Source organism: Lissotriton helveticus, chromosome 4_1 (assembly GCF_964261635.1).
Source record: "Lissotriton helveticus chromosome 4_1, aLisHel1.1, whole genome shotgun sequence".
NCBI classification, from domain to species: Eukaryota; Metazoa; Chordata; class Amphibia; order Caudata; family Salamandridae; genus Lissotriton; species Lissotriton helveticus.
In genome coordinates this window covers 510,007,307-510,027,029 of record NC_136063.1, presented here as the reverse complement: position 1 = coordinate 510,027,029, position 19,723 = coordinate 510,007,307, and the positions used below count along the sequence as shown (strand labels likewise).

The window sequence follows — 19,723 nt, the reverse complement described above, 5'->3', positions numbered from 1 at the left end:
CAATAATCAATCAAGTATAGCACACAGGTGTTTGTAAAGCATGAAAATGTATATTGCTTTTTTCGCGTCCAAAGTCCATTATAAGATGATAAAACATTCTCACTTTCACCTTTAAAATAATTTCTAGCACAAGGAGAGTGACTGAAAATCGAGGGTCACCACTCCGGGTTATCGGGTGGCGTCTAGAGCTCGGGCTCGCCTGCTGTCAGCTGTATCTGAATTCCTAGTTTGCATTTTTCTGGTATTCTGTGTGGGGTGACTGCGTGCGGGCACGTGCAGAGGCACGGGACCGAGGCGGGACGGGGCCGGGGTGTTCAGCAGGGACATGCCCGCGCTCCCTGGCCCAGTGACTTCCTGGCTCTGCTGCGGCACATGCTGCTGACCGGGCGCTTCCCGGCTCGAGGGAGGGCGGGAGCCGCCCATTGGCCGAGGCGAGCGGCCGGGAGCCGGTTCCTCTTTAAAAGGCCGAGACGCAGCCCTGCCTCACACAACGCAAAGTTTCTCCTCACCTGTGCTTGGACGTGTAAGCTGTTCTTTTACCCTGTGCCATGGCGGACGAGCTGCTCGGGACCTGGAAGCTGTGCAGCAGCGAGGGGTTTGATCAGTACATGCAGAGCCTCGGTAAGAGGGACACTTACCGTCCGCGCATCCAGTCATCTCACCCCTTGCATTGTAGGGGGAGAAGTGCGAGGCACCCCATAGGTCATTGCTGAATACACCGCCAAACCTCGATAATGCAATGCGTAAAGAGGCAGTAACGGAGACTAAAGGGGTGACAGAGGATTAGAGGTGCCGATGGAGGAATTCCGAGACTTTCATTCTCATACTTTTTTAAGTCCGCATTTGGGTTATGTTGTTGTTGCCCCATCCTCCACCTTAATAAATTGCAGAGAACGGCTCTTGTGCTGTTAAGATGGTATGGTGGGTTAATGCACCTGCTGTATACCCGTATCTGCGTGCACTACTTGATGTGGGGCACTTTTTGTAGTTTAGTTCTAACTCTTAGAAGTAGCGGGGTGCTTTATGGAGATCATTCTGCTGTCCATTAGTGTACCTCAAGATTGTGATTTTGCACATGAGCTCCATATTTCCCCCCCCCCCCCCCAAAAAAAAACAGACTCCGGGAAGGTGAGGAAAATCAGTTTATAAATTAATATCAAGTAATCTTGGGGCAGATGTTTTTACGCAATTTTTTTAAACATTGACTATATTTATCATTTTCAATACTGGGCGTGCTGAAACAGATCTGTAGGTTCACAGCCAAAATAGGAACAGGCAATATGGAAACACAACATAGAAGTGAGGTACTGTGTGTTTAGGGGCAGTTAATGTGTGTGTGTGTGTGAATTTTATTTTCTCATATATATTATTGGTCTCTGTGATCCACCATAATAGTCGTGTGTGAGTCTAACTTTTTTTATTTTTTTATATATTTTTTTATATTAAACAAATTAAGTTGAGAGCAACACCCATCCTAACGCCTTACAAAACAGGACCAAATAACATTGGTTGTCTCAAAAGGCTGGAAGCCACACCTACTGACTTTGCCATTTTTCTTTTCAATAGTACTTTTACTGCTGGCCATGCGGCTCCGGATCCCAACGAGCTTCCCTTCCCACCCATCTTGCTTCAGTTCCTTTAGGGACCACATGGCTGCATCTTGAGATACCCTTCTATCATGCGTCTCTCGGGAAGCGCCGGTACTCCGTACCGGGCTGTACCGGCCTATTTAAAGCACTTCATCAACAGATGTTCATACTTTTGGTCCATTGACCTTAATGAATTACGGTGACTACTTTGGCAATACCACTTTAGAGGTGAAATTAGTCTGCTCCCCTGATTCAATGTGTGTGGGGCTATTTATTTTATTATTTTTTTTCTTTTTAATACGAAAAGCACAATTTGACTTGGAAGAATGTCCTCCGTTTTAATTGGCTGTGTGAGACAGCCGGGCGGTATCTGGCATGGACGAGCTGGACGATAAAAACTTACTGCAAACCAGTACTCTTCTACCTTGGCGATGTATATTCGAGGCTTGCCGCTGCTTTAATGTAGCCAGCCAGGGACAGGCCTGTGAGAACGGGCTGCTGCCTCACTTCATTAACTAGCGATGGCGCTGTTGGAGCAAGGGCCGGCTCTGGAGCCAGTGCACCTGCGCAATTCGCCTTTCCTTTGGTCTGGAGTATGGATTTCGTACGAGCAGCCCACCGTCTGCTTCGTGCATTTGATCAACTATCGTGAACGGCAAGACCACAAGTCCCAGAATACACCAAAAAGACCGTCACTTGCGTCTGCAATGACAGGACTTGTTTGTGTAGTCGTCTTGCAGCATGAGCGAGCCCCTGGCGTGCACAGCCAGGCACGCGGCGAAGGAAGAAATGCTGAAGTTGGGCGGCTGTGGCTAGTCTTACAACTCTGGCTTGGCTTGGACATGACGCACCAGCGGCGCGTGGCTCTGTGGCGTATGAATCAAGGGAGTCTGTGTAAAATGGAATAGTAGTCGTGCGGTGTCAGGCGGCAAATGTGACTAGTTCGTTTCTCTGCTTTCTTGCACTCCGGTAATAACTTTAGTCTTCATTTCGAAAGGCGACGATGTAATTAAAGATACTGTAACCCCCCCCCCCCCCCCACACCAGTATTCACCGAATTGATTATCTGACGTCCGCAGAATGCCGGCTCTTCTCTTAGAAGGGGCTTACGGAATGCAAAATAACCAGTTTTAATAAATTGGCTAGATTTTCAATATGACAGCGAACGCATATGTAAAACTCTTGCGTGCTCCAGTGAATTAAGCGAAATACGGTTGCCCCGTTTAAACATGACTTGCTCAAGCATTGCACTACGAGGATGTGTTCTACGAATCCAATTCAATAGAAAGTCTACATATTCAAATGGTAAGGTGATAGTTTTGTTAATGTTTTTCTTTGCCAATAAAGCTTAATCTATTTTATAGCTCCTTCTTGCTCTCGGGAGTGCACCCGTTCTCCTAGTGTTCCCGGGAGCCTTGTAAAGTATTCTCATTACATTGTATTCTTTCCTTATGCTTTGCTTCTTTCCATGTTGCCTAAACTTTGTCAGATGGTTCTCCCGGGGCGCTAGTCCGCCACACGCAGGGAGTGCCTTGAAGTGCATTAAGTTTTTGCCTCGGCATCTCCTAGGGCCCAGTCCTTCACAGCAGAACGCGTCCAGGAGCATCTTTTAGTAAACGCTTTACGGGGTCATACTACCAGTGTTACGGTTCTTAAGTATCCTTAGCGGAAAGCCTTGAACGCCACCTTATCTGCGCTCTGATGCACCCTTGTGGCCTGGGCCGCCATCAGAGCGAAACTACATTTGGCGGCCGAGCCAATCGTCCTCCACTCCCTCCCCTTACATTGGTGATGGTATGGTGAGGCCCTTTTGTTTTCACGGGTCACGCCCTGTACCTCAGCAGTGACCAGCCAAGAAATGCACCGGTTGTACTTTGTCCCCTCACACCAGTCACCTGTACAGCTGCTAAACTGCAGGTGAAAGTCCCCGGGAAGGGACTAAACTAAGGGGGTGGGAGAGGTAACCGAGGGAGTTTAATCGAGGAAGTTTAAGAAAGCATGATGTTACTAAGAACTTTAAGGCAATGAACTGGTGGTCTGGAATACGATATATTCATGGCAGCTCCGGCCAGCTGTCTTTGCACCCTACAACTGTAAGCCTAGGTCAGGTTGCCCCTGCTAAGCCACCCTTGCTTGTTACTAGAGTTGTATGACCCGATCTGTAAGTGTTGCTTACTGGCACACTTTGTGTAGTACTTGTGCTTCAAAATATCTCGGCAGGGCTTTAAGTGGGCCGGGTCTCACCGGTGCTGAGCCCCGGCATTTTTTTTTTTTTTTTAAAAGGGGGCCTCGAAACGGTTCTCTGTAGGGCTCGAGTCGGGGGTCCACGCGGGTGGACGGCGTCCCCCCCACTCTTTTGACAGGGTGGACTCCATCCCCCCTGCCAGGAAACTGGGCCCCACAAAAATAAGCTGAACGAGTCCCGGTGTCATTTCCAGACACCGGGCACGTGACGTCATGGGGTCAATTGCATATTGACAGTCCCACCACGTCTTTTGATGGGACTTGAGCCCTGGTTCTCTATCGGGCTCCGTCTTGTGTTTCCGGACTGCAGGCACATCATGTGCGGGTTCTCACACTGCTAACTTGTCACTAGTGGAGAAGTTGGGGCATGACATCAAGCCAGGTGAGTGTTGTAAGGGGAGGGAAATCCTTTAAAGAGTAATTTTCTCTCTGGATTGTCCTTTTCTTTTTGAAACTCGGGAGCAGCAATATTGTCGTGGTGTCACCAGGGCTTCAAAATTCAAATGTAAGCATTTTCAATATTATATACAAGCCGTAGTTGCTTATTTATCTTATGCAACTAACAACCATGGACAAAGCCAATAGTCCTTACTTGTAGGTATGATACTTGTAGTTTTTCTATAATTACATCAAGATATATAGTACAAGTTGTGCAGCACACTAGGCTAAGCACAGATGTTAGCCACGCCCCTTTGAGAGCACCCCAGTTTTTTCATTATACTTAAAGCCCAGTCTTATGGCATATTTATGTTACTTTCTCTTTCCTTCTGTGCAGGTGTTAATTTTGCTACCAGGAAGGCGGGCGCTATGGTGAAGCCCAACGTGATCATCTGTAAAACAGGGGACCTGTACTGTCTCAAAACTGAGAGCTCATTCACAACTACAGAGATTTCGTTCAAGCTGGGTGAGGAGTTTGATGAGGTCACGGCAGACAAGCGGAAGACCAAGGTGAGGGCAGTGTGACATCGAACCAGGTGATGACTCAAATTGGCGGGGCCTCCTACGTCACCTTAACTAACCTACTACCACTGGGCCATCTAGGAGGCTGTATTCTGGAACTCGCTATAAAATGAAAGGGTGTAAAATGGGTGCCTGCCACTGATCTGGGTAAAGTGGAATGGCTGCCTAACCACAGAAGTATCTTGAGTTTGGGAGGGGGTGCAGTTTGTATCAGAAGCTGATGGTATCTAGGCATCTCGATGGCATATGCTAAGGTGACAAGCTCTTGAAATCCAGAAATAAGACTTTCAAACGCAGAAGTAGGGCTTTTTTTTTAATATTGAAGGAAAAATCGTCGATTACCGCAGAGTCCCAAACTTCACGAAGGGAAAATTTAAATTACTTTTTTATGCACAGCATATTTCGTGCTAATTAGTTGTATTACTTTCTGGTAAGGCCTGCTAACAAATCCTGCACTGGCGTCCATCAAAATTTGCCTTCCTTGGGCTCACTCTAAACTCTCTGACAAAGACGTGCTGAATATGCTTTCTTTTTTTGTGTTGGAATTTTTTATTCGCATTTTATATATACTATACATACATGACTTAAAGCAATAGCTAACATTAGATATTATCAGATGTATAAACATATAAATCTATACATCGTTGGCACATAAGATGCTAATATAGCTGATGTATAAATAGGGGAACAAGCAAATTCATCAGACCTAATTGATATATTAATAGAAATACATAAGATAAATGCATTTAAAAAGTAAAATATGAAAAGGCTGAGTAATACAATCTAAATCAAATATAATATATACATTTATTTTTTGTTAAAAGTAGATTAAATTTTAGCACATTGAGAAAATAAATAGGATTAAATGTAAATCTAATAACACTATACCAAAATGAAGAAAAAAATATATTTTTTAATTTCCCTTACCCTAAAGAAAATTATGTAATTACGAGACATTAAATTGAATCAGCACATTTCTTAGCTATATTTTCCTCTGTTAAAGTAATTAATAATAATAAGATATAGAAACAGCAACATAATACAGGACCATGAAAAATAAAGAGATTAGCATAAATAAAATAATTAATTTGTTTGGATATTCGGCAGCAGATTTACAATGGTATTTACGACAAAACAGCATCTGTTTGTAAAAAGGATCCCAAACTTGATTAAATAAGTCAATTTGGTCATTCAAGTATAAATGACTTTTGTATGAGGCAGTTTGAATCATGGCTACCATCCAGGACTCTTGAGATGGCGTGGTTGGAGATTTCCATTGTCTTAATATACACAATGCAATATGTAAAAGACGTTGAGAGTTTCTTGAGTCATGCAGAAAAATGGTACATGGTGTTAACAGTAAGGATAAGGGTATAGTGTTATATAGAGTCTGACCAATAGGCTTGAACCATAGGACAATCACAAATAATACGAGCAATGTCACAGCCGGGAGAATCTCGCCTCCTCCAACAATTAGTATGTGTAAGTAATCCTGCTTTGTGTAACTTTGCCGGAGACCAGTGACCATGTAAAATTTTTAACCGGCAGAATTTAAATCTAGCTTCTTGAGCTCCTTTTCTAAATTTTCCAATAAATCCATCCATTCCTGATCATTGTAAGAAGTTGATAAACAGGTTTGCCATTTGAGGTGGAGAGCTCTTGATAATGGCTGTGAAAACAAGTGTGATGTAAATATTTTGTACAATCCAGATACAACCCCAGTATGTTTCCCCCAAGTATATAAATACATACTATAGGTGAAGTTTGTAGTGTCTGTGTGTGATCGAAGTATTTTAGTAAGGCAGACGCAGTGTTGTATAATTTGAAATTTTATCCTATGGGAGAATAAATTCTGTCAATTGTGCAAAAGACTTGATCACCATTATGTAAAAGCTGATCTAAAGTAAGGCCTGCTGATTTCCAATGAGACCAGGATATAATTTTCCCTATGATACGAATACCTGTGCTCCAAATTGGAGCTTTATCATGCATACGTGGATTAGAACCTAGGATACGGTGCGCCCTCTACCATGTTTTACGGATTGCAACTAATAAAGGATTATAGGTATCAAGGCGACTAGTGGCTGTCCCATAAAGGGTGGAGAGACCTGAATCTGTAGATAAGATGTTTCACTATGTGAACCCATTGTGGTGTATGAGTTTTCTGTTAGCATGTGCGTGATTTGAGATAATTGCAATGCCAGAGTATAGTGTTCAATGGATGGGAGACTCACCCCCCCCTTAGGCATGATGCGCTTTTAATTTGTTTACAGCTAACCGTGGTTTCATAGAACCCCAAATAAAGGATTTGATTTTTGAATCTATAAGACGGAGAGTAGATAGAGGGATCTGAAGAGGAAGCATCCCAAGTGTATAAATAAAGCCTGAAAGTGCTAACCTTTTCAGAGCTTGTACTCTACCCCCATAAAGATAATCCTAAAATCTCCAATTTTTCAAAATCGTGTTGCATCTGTGTGATTAAAGGGCCTATATTGTCTGCGATCATTCCCTCTGTTCCTTTATTTACTAAGATGCCCAAGTATTTTAAACACAAATGTTGCCAATGGAAGGGAAAGCCTTGTATAGCTGCCTTTGTGGTTCCATCGGATATGGCTGAATATACTTTCCATTTAGAACAGATGGTGAGAAAGCCAGGCTGTAGGTCACGCCTGGTCACGTTGGTTGAGTAATTGTTAGTGCAGTACTTATCATCTTTTATATAGCCAGTTGTAGCGGCAGGAAAATAGTCGGGGTCGTCACTTGTGGACTAATTCCAATGAGAAGCTCCACCTAGAAGATCCCAGTGTGGGGACTAATACCACAGCTTAATTGCCCTCCATAATCCTAAGTGAGACTAGGAACTGGTCCTGTTTAGCTTTAAAAGGCTCACCAGCAGATCTCTTCTCCTGCCACACTGTTCCATTGAATTCTTTTTTTAAGGATGAAAGATTTTTAGCACTTCTGACTGTTGGTAGAGACTGTTGTGCTGCTGGAGGTGTTGGTGGACCGTGGGGGGCTGGAACTTCAAGCTCCAGACTACTGTGCGGCTTGCTCACCACCATTCCTGCTGCACCAGGAGGTGCACAAATAGCCTTCAGGGCTCCCTCCGCATGGGACGCACGCTGGTGTGCCCGGGCAAAGCCCACTCCATGTCTGTCCGAGCCCAGAAGAGGCTTGGCTGGGCCCCCCTCAAACCTAGTCACTGCTGCTAAAACGAGGTTTAAATAGATCAGGACCCAGACCAGCATATTTCCTCACTGCATTTATTAAGGAAATCCATATTGTGGAACAGAATTTGTAATGCTGACCAGATGCCCCCTGATTGCCCAAAGGAGTAATCCATGAGCCCCAGAGTGTGCAGGAGTATGCGACCTCTCAATCATCTAAAGTAGCTTCATCTCACACACAACTTCCTACACTGTTACCACTGCTGAGTCACCCCAGAGGGAAAAGGGAAGATATCAACTGCTAAGCCACCCCGTCACTTCTCTAGGCGCTGATATATCAGCAGGTAGAGCCGATTGGGCTATTTTTAAAAATTGAACAGTCATTCACTCCCATGAGGCAGCCTATTTTAGAAAGACTATCTGGAATCTATTTGTTTAGAATCTCTAATCCCCACCCAAATTGATCCGATTACTTCTAATCTGGCATGGGCAGTGCAGCCTCTTACAACCCCCCAATACTTAACTTGTCTGTGATACTTCAGTGCATTTCTACTAACCCTTGGCATAGCACTGTTTTGGAAAGAGGGGGGGCCGCAAACCAAAAGGTTCCCAACAAGTCTGTGCCACACAGGGAATTAACAGCCACTCTGAATCTTCACCCCACAAGACCTTCAACCCTGCACTGAACACTGTAGCCACATAGCGAACTCTGAGTACCAAGCTACCATACACAATCAACCATGCCATCCATTAGAGGCTCAAACATAGAATTGGCCAATCGGCTCAAACTTGTGATCGAAGACTAGATCTCTCTCTCTCTCTCCACACCCCCAGCGGCATGTCCTCATGTAATAGTTCTGTTGAATGTCCCACAATTGGACCCAATCCAAAAAGAAACCATGGAGCAGCTTATTACGAAGGCATATCACTGGATTAGCAAACACGGAGGGTGCCGGGGGAGCTATTACCTTGTATTTTAATGGCTAGAAGGGTGTCCTTGGTGGGGAAATCCATGAAATCAATTCAGGGAGCTTTTGTGGCAGTCGGCTTAACTCTCACCATTTGGTTCAGTCGTTATTTGGCCGCTTACCTGACTTTCCAAATCCTTCTCAAATGTTTGCTTTGCCACTTGGCTAATTTTAAAAATTGCATAACCCCTATATCTGACCTGAAGTTCTCCTGAATCTAGTGACAACCACTACGAGCCCTCCCACCTTTCGTTGGCTCGACCGCTCACCCCTTTCCCTGATAACTGCTTTAGCACCCGAACTGATCTGGATAGGTGCAAATGACAGTCTGGAATAGGCCTGCCTTTAATTCTCCTAACCCTGCCCAAACTTTAGGTAAAGGGGGTGCCTTGAATTTCTATCTCCCATGGTTGGCCATATTGAATCGGAACGATCCTATAAAAACATATCACCTGGAACATCTCTGGCCTAAGAGCTAAAGTGTAACCCTGACTAGCTAGCAATTATCGACAACTATGATCTGGTATGTTTCCAGGAAACATGGGTCAAATCGTTTTAGATGGCTACTGCTTTTCATGCCTGCCTGGCCAGCTCTCGGGCCGTGCTAGGGGATCCACTTTAAAAGTAAGATTTATCGATTCTCTCCTCCTATTATCATTTCAAGTCAAAATTCTTTATTTCGGCTTTGATGCCATGAAAGAAAACATTACATTTTAATTGCTAAAATCATTGTCTAAAACAATACATGTCATGTTGGAACACAATCGGAGCACAAATAGACAATCTTAAAACCATAGAATGGACTTCCCACTAATTCGAAAATGAGGTTAATTTTAATCCTAAAGCAAGATCAATTTACAACTGATACCCCAATTTTTTCCTTTGTAAGAAAATACTATGTAAAAATCTACTGACACTGAATGTTATAGTTTACAAGGAATTTGTTGTCAGGATTCTCAATGCCTGTGTGCATGACCTTAGACCCAGCAATAGGCATATTGGTTTGATCCATTTTTTTCCTGGCCTGGGCATACACATGGCAAAAAAAGAGAATATGTTGCTCGTTTTCTATCTGATTTAGATGACATAAAGAGCAAATTTCATCAGTTACTAAGGATGATGAGTCTAAATTTCTAGCCCAACGTGCCAAAGTTGTCTTAATTAAAAGATTCCCATATCTAAATTTTAAAAACAGAGTTTTGGCAATTGGGGGCTCTATTTCATCCATAAAAGTCTCAAAGTGGGACATACTTAAAGTTTGAAACTAACGTCCCACCAGTAGTAACACTTGTAATCCTATTCACTATAAAGGACCAAAAGGCCCTTTTTAAAATTAGTTTCGAATTGGGGGATAGTTGTTCAGGATTCTCCCAGAATTGTTTCAGACCAATGTTACTAAGCCAAACTTTAACATGCCTAAGCCATGGGATAACTTTTAGACTATCCAGCGCCATAATTTCTTTTAACCCGTCTCTGTAATCTTGGAGTTCGGGAACATGCCATAATCTGACCCAATGCATTAGAGGTCGGATCACTACTTGGTGGTCAGTTCTTTTGAAATTTAAATCAAGTTGCAGAGGTACTAGTGGGGTACCTCTCGGGACCCTTACCAAGCTTCGCATGAAATTATTATCCAGGACACTGAAGGTATCCTTGGACCCCGGCCCCCAAATTTCTGCACCATATAGGACTGATGGTTGAACTTTGAATTTAAAAAGTTCAATCGCTGGGGACATTGCTTTACTGGTACTCAGGCTTTGTTCCTTGAGAATTGGTTTTACGTTCTGGGCAAATATCAACTTGCTTTTTTCTATTTGGGCTTTCCAGGAAAAACTCGAGTCTAGTGACACCCCTAAGTATGAGAAGTGAGGCACCGATTCCAGTTTTACTCCTTTCAGAGTTAAGCAACCCTTATCTGATTTTGCTGGATTTAGGGCCATACATTTGGTCTTTTTCCCATTAATTTCCAGCCCCTTCTTACTACAGTATTCACTAAAGGTATTCAATGTCTGGAGGCCTTTTTTGGTTTGGGAAATCAGGATAATGTCCTCAGCAAATAATAGTGATGTTACCCTTGCGCCGTTCAGTTTTGGGGAGTCATTATTACATCCCTCTAAATATGAGGGAATGTCGTTTACAAAAAGGGAAAAAAGCGTGGGGGCCAGAACGCAACCCTGGCGAACACCACGCTCGATGGGGATTTTTTGGGTTAATTCGCCATTTGGACCCCATCTAATTCGCGCAAAATTCCCTTCATGTAATTCTTTGATCTGAACTATTAAATTGTTAGGCAGACCTGCTGCACTCAGGGTTTTCCATAAAAGATTGCGAGGCACCAGATCAAAAGCTGCCCTTAAATCAACAAACGCAACATATAAATGACCCCTTTTAATCTTTACATATTTCCAGTAAAGACAGCAAAATCTAAAAATCTGATCTATTGTGCTAATTTTAGATCTAAACCCGGCTTGAAACTTGGTTAAAATTGTATTTTCCTCCAATCACTCATACGCAATAAAATGTGTCGTGAGTAAATTTTCTGGAGGATATCCATTAAACTAATTGGCCGGTAGTTACAGGGGTCCATCCTATCTCCTTTTTAAAAAAATTAAAACAATTTCTGCTCCCTTCCAACTTTCAGGAAACTCTAAAGTGCAAGATAGCATATTGCATAAATGATTAATATAGGGTGCCCAGACTTTTAAGTCATGCTTACATAGATCCCCCGGGATCTTGTCGAGACCTGGAGCTTTACCCGATTTTATCTGGCTTATTGCCAGCTCAGTTTCCCCTAATGTAAACACAAGCTGGGCTATTGATGTTTCATAATTTAGGATGTTCGTGACCATATGGGAATCATCATATTTTTTATATAAGTTAGTAAAGTGATTAATCCAAGTTTGTTCATCCAAAAAGACGTCCTTAACCACTCTACCGACATTATTTCCATTTGCTACTAGCCTCCAAAAGGCCACATTATCGTGTGATTTGGCTGCCAGCAGCATTGCAGCCCATTTATCTTCCTCCCATGCTATTTTAGAGGCCCTCTGGACGGACTTATATTTGTTCCTTGCATTTTGAATATCCAATAGGGACTTAGACTTAACAGCCAATAAAAGTTCCCTTTTAGATTCTCTGCAGGATCTATCGTACCAGGGCTTACTATGAGACAGATTCTGGGTCTTTTGCTGATTCTTTTTAGGCATTTTAGTGACTAACAGTTTAAGATCAATAAAGAATTTTTGATGTATTAGCAAAAAAGAGGTTTTGGTTTCCTCTTCGGGCATTAAGCCTAAATAGGGTTCGAAGGTCCCCGCAAAAAGTGTATAAATTTCACTAAGGATATCACTGTGGTCCAATATAAAAGGCCATTTTAGTGATCTCCTATTGTTACTAATATGGAGCTCGATATTATCACCACTATTTTCCTGTGATGGGGGCAATTGGGCTATATCATTAAACAGTGATACATCTACGGTAAGATTTAAGGCAAAATGGTCACTTTCTAGCCTCTCGATTACGTCGAGGTCCAGAAGATATTACCAGATAGGTATGGAAGCGATCACAAAGTCTAAATTACTTTTGTAGTTAGTCCTGCAAAAGGTTGGTTTCTTCAAGCAGTCAGACGGCAGCCGTCCGTTACATGCCCTCAAACAGTACTCCGTACATAGTTTATTCAATTGGAGAGCCAAAGCTGAACATTTCACTGGTTTAACGTTCTCCAAAATAGGGATTTTGTTCGCCTGATCTTCCTCAGCAAAAATGTCGCTAAGGCCCAAAACTGGCTCAAAGTTACAATTTAAATCACCAGCCACGATGATAAGATCCTCCCTGGGATCCAGTCCACTTAAGAAGTGGTCTAGTTTAACTAAGGTTGGTGATTCACTTGATGAGGGTAAAGGCCTATTATAGATGTTTATTAAAAATAGTTGTTTCCCTTTACACGTTGTAACTTTTAGTGCCAGTATATCTATAGAGTTTGTGTCCACCACCTCGATATGTACCCTTAAATTTACTTTCACCCAAGTCAAAAGACCCCCCGAAGGCCTTCCACTTCTAGATGGAATCGCACCAATTCCATATGTCTTGTACCCCACTCTATGTGGTATGTCAATTGCCCAAGTTTCCTGTAACATACAGAAGTCAAAAGATTCAATGAAGCTCGCCCAAGCCGGGTCCCTCAGATTTTTTGCGACTCCGGCTATGTTCCAGCAGACTAGTTTTACCGGTTCCCCATGTCCAAATGGGGTCTCTGAGTGCACCTTTAATGCCTCTGGAACATACGGGGGCCACAGTATGTACTACCAGGGCTATTTCCTCAGGCAATGACCTTTCCCTCGTTTTACTATGGGGTATTACTGATACATCTAATTCTATACAACATTCTCCTGGGTTTGTCGCGTCACTTAATCCAGGTTTATCCAAAAGGGGCTCAGAAAACGCCATTACTTTAATTTCATTGGTGACGCCCTCAACGGTAGGTTTTCTTGTTCCACTTTCCTGGCCCCCCCCGTACAAAAACCATCAATCACAATCCTCTAGACCGCTAAAAATATCGAATCTATTATAAGTCTCTAGGGGAGTAAATGGTATGAGATGATCCATCCCTCTATTCAGACCATTCTGAGTTCTGACTGGTACATGATTCCATCCAAACAGTTCTGGAGCTGTCACAGGGTAGGGTACAAACTGTAAATTCCTAACATTCTGCGTTGTAGGAGGACACAATGTATATTGGCTGTTCCCTGAGTCTTGTACAATTGAGTGGCTAGATGGCTTAGTATAGGTTATGTGTTGTATTGGTTGGTGCTGAGATGGAAACACCACAGACCTTGGGTAAAAATGTTAATGGTCTGGGAACTATGGAGTTGTGTGAGCTGCCTATTGGCCAATTTAAAATAAATTGGACAGCATTTGGGTCCCTAAAAATCACGACCACCACATCGCCATCGATGTCTTTAGTTCTGCCACCCAACCATTGAAGACGTCAAACATGGATGATTTCGCCATTGATATGATTAGCAATTGGCCTGTGTAGTCTAAGCCAATGCATAATCTTATTTTTCAATTGCGCGAAGCCCTCCCGTTTGTTCTGTTCCAATACTGGCACCCTTGTTAGGACTACCACATAAGGTACTGCATCAGGTGGTAATTCTGGAAGTGGAGTCCTTCTAGGTTCCCCCCTGGTATACCTAGTATCCCCATGCCGGTCTCTCCAGAGATGTTTTGGCCATGTTGTTGGAAGTTTTACTAATAATAGTAGATGGCAACAGGTCTTTTTTTCTTTGTGGAGGTAATTTGGGGGATGGGTTTTGTTCAGCAGACACTATGGTCCCCGGGGGCTTTGGGGCGGTTGATTGTAAAGAAGAGAGAAATAGGAACCGTTATCAATGGTTTGGAGGGTAATAATGTATTTTGTGATGCATCGTTCAATGCTAAACTAGGTGCTTTGTTTTGTGCAGTATTGATTACAACATCCTTGTTTCCCAGAACCTGCTCAATTTTACAGTCTACATTCTATTTCCATCAGCCTCTCTATAATTGATGCAGAGTAAGTTTTAATTAAACTTTCTAAACTAAGCAAGGTTACAGAGCCCTGATCCTCATTGGGTACAATAACAACCATGCTAGTGTCCATGCTATCCTCCTTATCCATAGACAAGCTTGATAAATGAGGTATAATATGCATTCCATCTATGGCTGATTGTACAATGTTAGATTTTATGTCAATAATAGTAGCCTTTTTCCCAAAATCGGAACAGCTCAACTTGGGTTGTTTCAGATCCCCCCCTTTTCCGCCGTTTTTTATTCGGCGGTGGGCCATGATTCCTGGGCAATGACAAAGGTTTTTCTGCCCTATTTTGGACTATTTTTGCGTGGGCCAAGGCAGGTGCCTTCAATGTACCTTGAGTACCTGGATCGATTATAATGGACGGTCCATTCACATCCGCCTCGGGGGGAATATTCAGTATGGGCATAGCATCACTTGCTTCCGCAGGCTGGCTATCCAATATATGTACCGGCACATCAGCTATTGGAGTAATATCAGTTATGTGAATAGTGGGAGAGGATACAAATGAAACTGTCTTACTTTTCATGCTTTCGATGGAGCGGCGGCGTTCCGCTCGCCGTTCCGCCAAAGCAGACTCCTTGGTAATATCAGGGGTAGATTTTATGAAATACTTATCCAAAGTTCTATTCAACGGTACCCCCTGTTTGTCCAACACAGGCGACTCAACGCTAGGCGTTAGTGCAGACATTAGTAACAAGCAACCAGACTAATCAAGCAAAAATAATAAAACCTGATCCCAATCGGTTTCAGGAACAGTAAACATACAATGAGATATAAAGGGTTAAGCCCAGTCCGGTCTCCTCGGTACTCTGAGGGTCTCAGAGGGTCCGCCCTTAGTCCGGGCTTTGTCCCGGGATTCGTCCCGCACGCGCGTTCCGCTCGCGCGTTGCTATACCAGGTCTTATGAAGGTGAATGGAGAAGGGGAGGGGACACGGGAAGAGGCAGCAGCTGTGCAGATATCCGCGCACAACCTGGTGGGCCTCGCAGTCCCGTCCCGAGGTCAGAAAATGTTCCCCTGCACTGTTCTCCTCACCTACAGCAGCCTCCCAGCAGGGTTCAAGAACAAACAGGACAAAAGCGTCTCCGAGCGGCACCCGCGATGCGGGGACCGCGAGGCGTTATGTAGAGTGTTGACAGAGGGGAGGGGACACGGGAAGAGGCAGCAGCTGTGCAGATCCGCGCACAGCCTGGTGGGCCTCGCAGTCCTGTCGTCAGAAAATGTTCCCCTGCACTGTTCTCCTCACCTACGGCAGCCTCCCAGCAGGGTTCAAGAACAAACAGGACAAAAGCGTCTCCGAGCGGCACCCCTATTATCATTTCCTTCTCTTAAAGATCCAGAATGGACAACTTTTTTTTAATACATTTTTGTAATCGTTTTAATGTTAATATGAAACCGGTTGTAAGCGTTTTTCATGAGTTTTAAAATACCTTGTAACTGTATTTCGGGGAGGTACTGGCTAACTCCGCTCTGAAGTTAGAGTTTTGCCCTATACTCTGCGTTCCCAGGAGAGCGGGCAAGTCTCCACAAACTCTTCTGGCAGAGTGAAGTATATGCCCAGGGTTAGTACACACCCCTGATGGACTCCCCTATTAATTGGGAATGACCTAGAGCACTCACCCAATTTCCCGTAACAGACACTTGCCGAGGCTAAGCATAAAGCGGTCTAATAAAATTAATTGCCGCCTCAATGCCCATTTCTGCCATTATATTCTAAAGGTGGTGAGCAACCCAGACGAATGCTGCTGACAAATACATAAATGCCAGATATAGTCTGCCCTGCTTTACTTGTGTATACTTGGCCATTGTTAATCTGAGATGAAGACATTGGGCCCAATTCACAAAAGTAATTGGAGTCAAAATTCTAACTGACTTTTGGTATTCACAAAGGGCATTTCAAAGTCAGTCAAGCTCCCCGTCCATGTGATGGAATCTGATTTCAGTCAAACCAATTTTTTTTTTTTCTGCAAGTTTTATAAAGTTCATCGCATCAGATTTTGGCCGCTTAGCCGTAAATACTGTTTTAGTCCATGTCGTCCTGGGAGATATATATATATATATATATATATATATATATATATACCTTTTTTTTTTTTTTTTTTAAAGAATCGCTGCCTAACCAATTGGTGTTCTGTGACCTCATTTTCACTCCTTTAATGGAAGACTAGACAATTGTGTAATTTTATATTGTGAACATGTGTTTTTTCTTCTGATCAAACTGTTTTTATAATGTACATTCTGTACTTTTATAATCTTAAAAGTATCGAATAAAGTATCGAATAAAGTTATTTTGACTAACTGTTCTACCATGCAAATTACTACCCAAATCCTTAACATAACCTTGGCCTGATTTAAGGAGGCAAGTTCTACCTGAAAGCTCCTTGCCTCCTAGGCCAGCACATGCATAGTACCGAAAACCTTCAAGGTGGAATTTTTTAACCTACTTGGTATGGGGTAACTGTAGATTACTCTGATTTTTGGGTGTTGAAAATGCACCTTCTAGTAGTGAAAGGCATCTTTTTGTTTCCCAGACAATAGTCACTTGCGAAAATGGTGCATTAATCCAACTTCAGAAGTGGGATGATAAGGAAACCACAATCCGAAGAGAAGTGAAGGATGGCCAACTCGTGGTGGTAAGTGATTGGCCTTGTTTGACTATAGTAGCAGCAATAATTTTACGTTGGAGCAATACAATGTGTGCATGCTGGAGTGACATTGGATGTAAAGTAGCTACCAATACCCTGCACCTAAAACAGTAGACTTGAGCCTGTAACCTTGTTCTAGTTATTTTTGCCTTTATCGAGCCTAGATCACAGGAGTACAAAATATCAAACTGGTGTATGTGCAATTTCTACAAGCTGGAAATTATATGTATGGTCGAGTGATGCAGCATGTATGGTTTTTGTTAAATTTTGAATTGTACCCACTCGGTTAGGGCCAAACTAAGGAAGCAGCCCATGCTCAATCAGCCCATTCAAATTGCCACCTTGTGCTCTCATTCACCCATTCTCACTGCCTCTCATGTGATTCCTTACTCCTCAGCCCCCCACCCCTCCCCTTATTTAGCTTTCTCCTTGAAGCCCCCCTGTGCCTGCTGCAATTCACCTCTGACCGTGGCATGAGCAGCAGCCCTGGGCTTTCAAAACCAGCTTTCCTGGGAAATGCCCAGTGGGATAAGGAGGCCTTCTAGGATTGCTCGGCGATTCGCAAATTCCTTCTTGGAGTCATGTACTCCTGCCTCTGACCTGATTTAAATGCATTTCTAGAAAGCTACTTTGTACATTTTTCGAAATTTCCAAAGTAGTTTGGATGCGAACTGTATTTCGACGCTCCTTTCTACCCACCGAAACCGGGCACCTAAACTGCCTGCCGCAGCCCATAAATTGGTATCGATTATCCATGTATCTTTTACGTAAGCTCACCTGTCTAATTGGTCGTACATGCGTCTTCGCTTGCAAAACATTTTAAGCAATCCTAACTTCTCCCTGCCGCTCCCTCAGCACAGGGCCTTCCCATGAGTGCTTACACATAAAGAGCTTACTTCCAGTATGGAAAGCACCAAAGCTAAAGTGAGGGTTTCAACAGGAGTTCATGATCACTTGGGTGAAATGGCCCGAGTGTTTAGGCAGATGTGCATTATTTTTAATTGCCTTTCTGAAATGCTCTTCTATAATATGCAGTATGACATTGACGTTTTCCTACACTTGGGGAACATTAATATTCAAGCTTGAAAGAAATCAGCTCTTCTAATAAACGCTCTCGCTATTTCTACATAACTGTACTAAATGCAATACTTTTTCGTATGAGCGGTTTACTTATTTTAATTTCTCAATTTTGTCTTTTCTAGACTTGCACCATGGGTGATGTGAAATGTGTACGGACCTATGATAAAGTATAGTCCAAACTGGATGTGAACGTTCAAGAAGCTCAGTTCCATGAGCCCTGCTACAGCATCTACGTTTTTCTTTATTTGCTTTTTCTTTTAATTTTGTGACTGACTCGAATTCTATCCCAATGTTCGTGTTAACTAGTGTCTGCCGTGGTTATTAAACAAAAAAACAAATCTAACTGAATATTCTTTAGCGTGTTGCATCTTTAATGTTGCGGGGTACTTATAAAGCGTAAAGGCTTTGTGTTGTGGCTCCTTTTGAATGAAGGCAACAATTCATCTAATCGATGCTGGAAAGACATCAAGCTGTTAAAGGACTAATGCGTAACTTGAAAATCTGTTTTGTATAAATCGGGCACAAGTCTAGAGTTGAACATTTTCAGTTTGTTAGCTGGAATACCTATATAGTAAACTGGGCCAGTCGGTAGTCTCCTTCCAGCGCTTGTCCAAGAGCAAACTTTCCCGGTGGCGGGAGTTTTCTCGGGTGTCTAGCAGGAGTAGTGACCAGCTGGCATGGGTGCAAATTCAGGACGGGGAGTGTAAACATTCAGGACAAAGGGTCAAAATTCAGGACAAAAGGTACGTTTTACAGACATCAGAGAAGGTTGCGCAATAGTATATAAGTACATAGACCACTACTAAAGTACAAGTGAGAATACGTTTATTTTAGGTTGAGACAATTGTGCACTTCATGGTTTGTCAGTATGACCACAGCTTTAAGCAAATGCGCAGGCCTTTTTGTGGTAACAAAACCGTTTCCAGAGAACTCCTGATGCCCGGCCAGTCTGGCCTTGTTACCACCCTCCAATGGCGCCCCTCATCTTCACATAGACCCTCTTACATGTGTATTTAATGTCTTCAATAGTGCTACTCATCTCAAGTATGTGGGGCAGAGTGGAGTGCGTTACAACACACACATTATATGGAGACAATCACTCATATAAAAGTGAAAGTCAATGTATAGGAAATATGCTTAAGATAATGGTGCTTACAATGTGTAATCCTACTTTCATCCATCATTCAGTCTTTCACCATTCATGGTGTCCTTCCATCTGTGTGCCTATCCATATTAATCCATTTACAAACCTATCCATCACGTATTCCATCATTTCACTCATCCATCCCTCAATCCATCCTTTTGCTCCTCCATCAATCCTTTCACCCTATCCATCCGTACACATTCGTCCACTTCCACCGATTCACTCATCCATCCAGCCATTTACCTATCTAGCCATCCTTTCACTTACTCATTCATCCAGTCACTCATCCCGCCACCCATTCAGTCATCCATTAACCCAACCCCCTTTCTCTTTTAATTCCCCTTTCACTTAGGAT

General features: G+C 43.0%; 1 protein-coding gene across 2 annotated transcripts in view; it reads left to right on the top strand.

Annotated features, from left to right (window-relative positions):
* The window catches only part of LOC144828707 (myelin P2 protein-like), a 95,466-nt gene extending 76,894 nt beyond the window's left edge, over positions 1-18,572 (top strand). The window contains exons 1-4 of one of the 2 annotated variants that reach the window (XM_078687106.1): positions 469-621; positions 4,609-4,781; positions 17,031-17,132; positions 18,347-18,572. In XM_078687106.1, the coding sequence (XP_078543232.1) occupies positions 549-621; positions 4,609-4,781; positions 17,031-17,132; positions 18,347-18,397 (399 nt within the window). In that variant the 5' untranslated portion in view covers positions 469-548 and the 3' untranslated portion in view covers positions 18,398-18,572. Of the gene's footprint in view, positions 1-468; positions 622-4,608; positions 4,782-17,030; positions 17,133-18,346 lie in introns of those variants that run through there. The other variant, XM_078687107.1, reaches the window with a different exon arrangement.
* Positions 18,573-19,723: the final 1,151 nt, after the last annotated feature.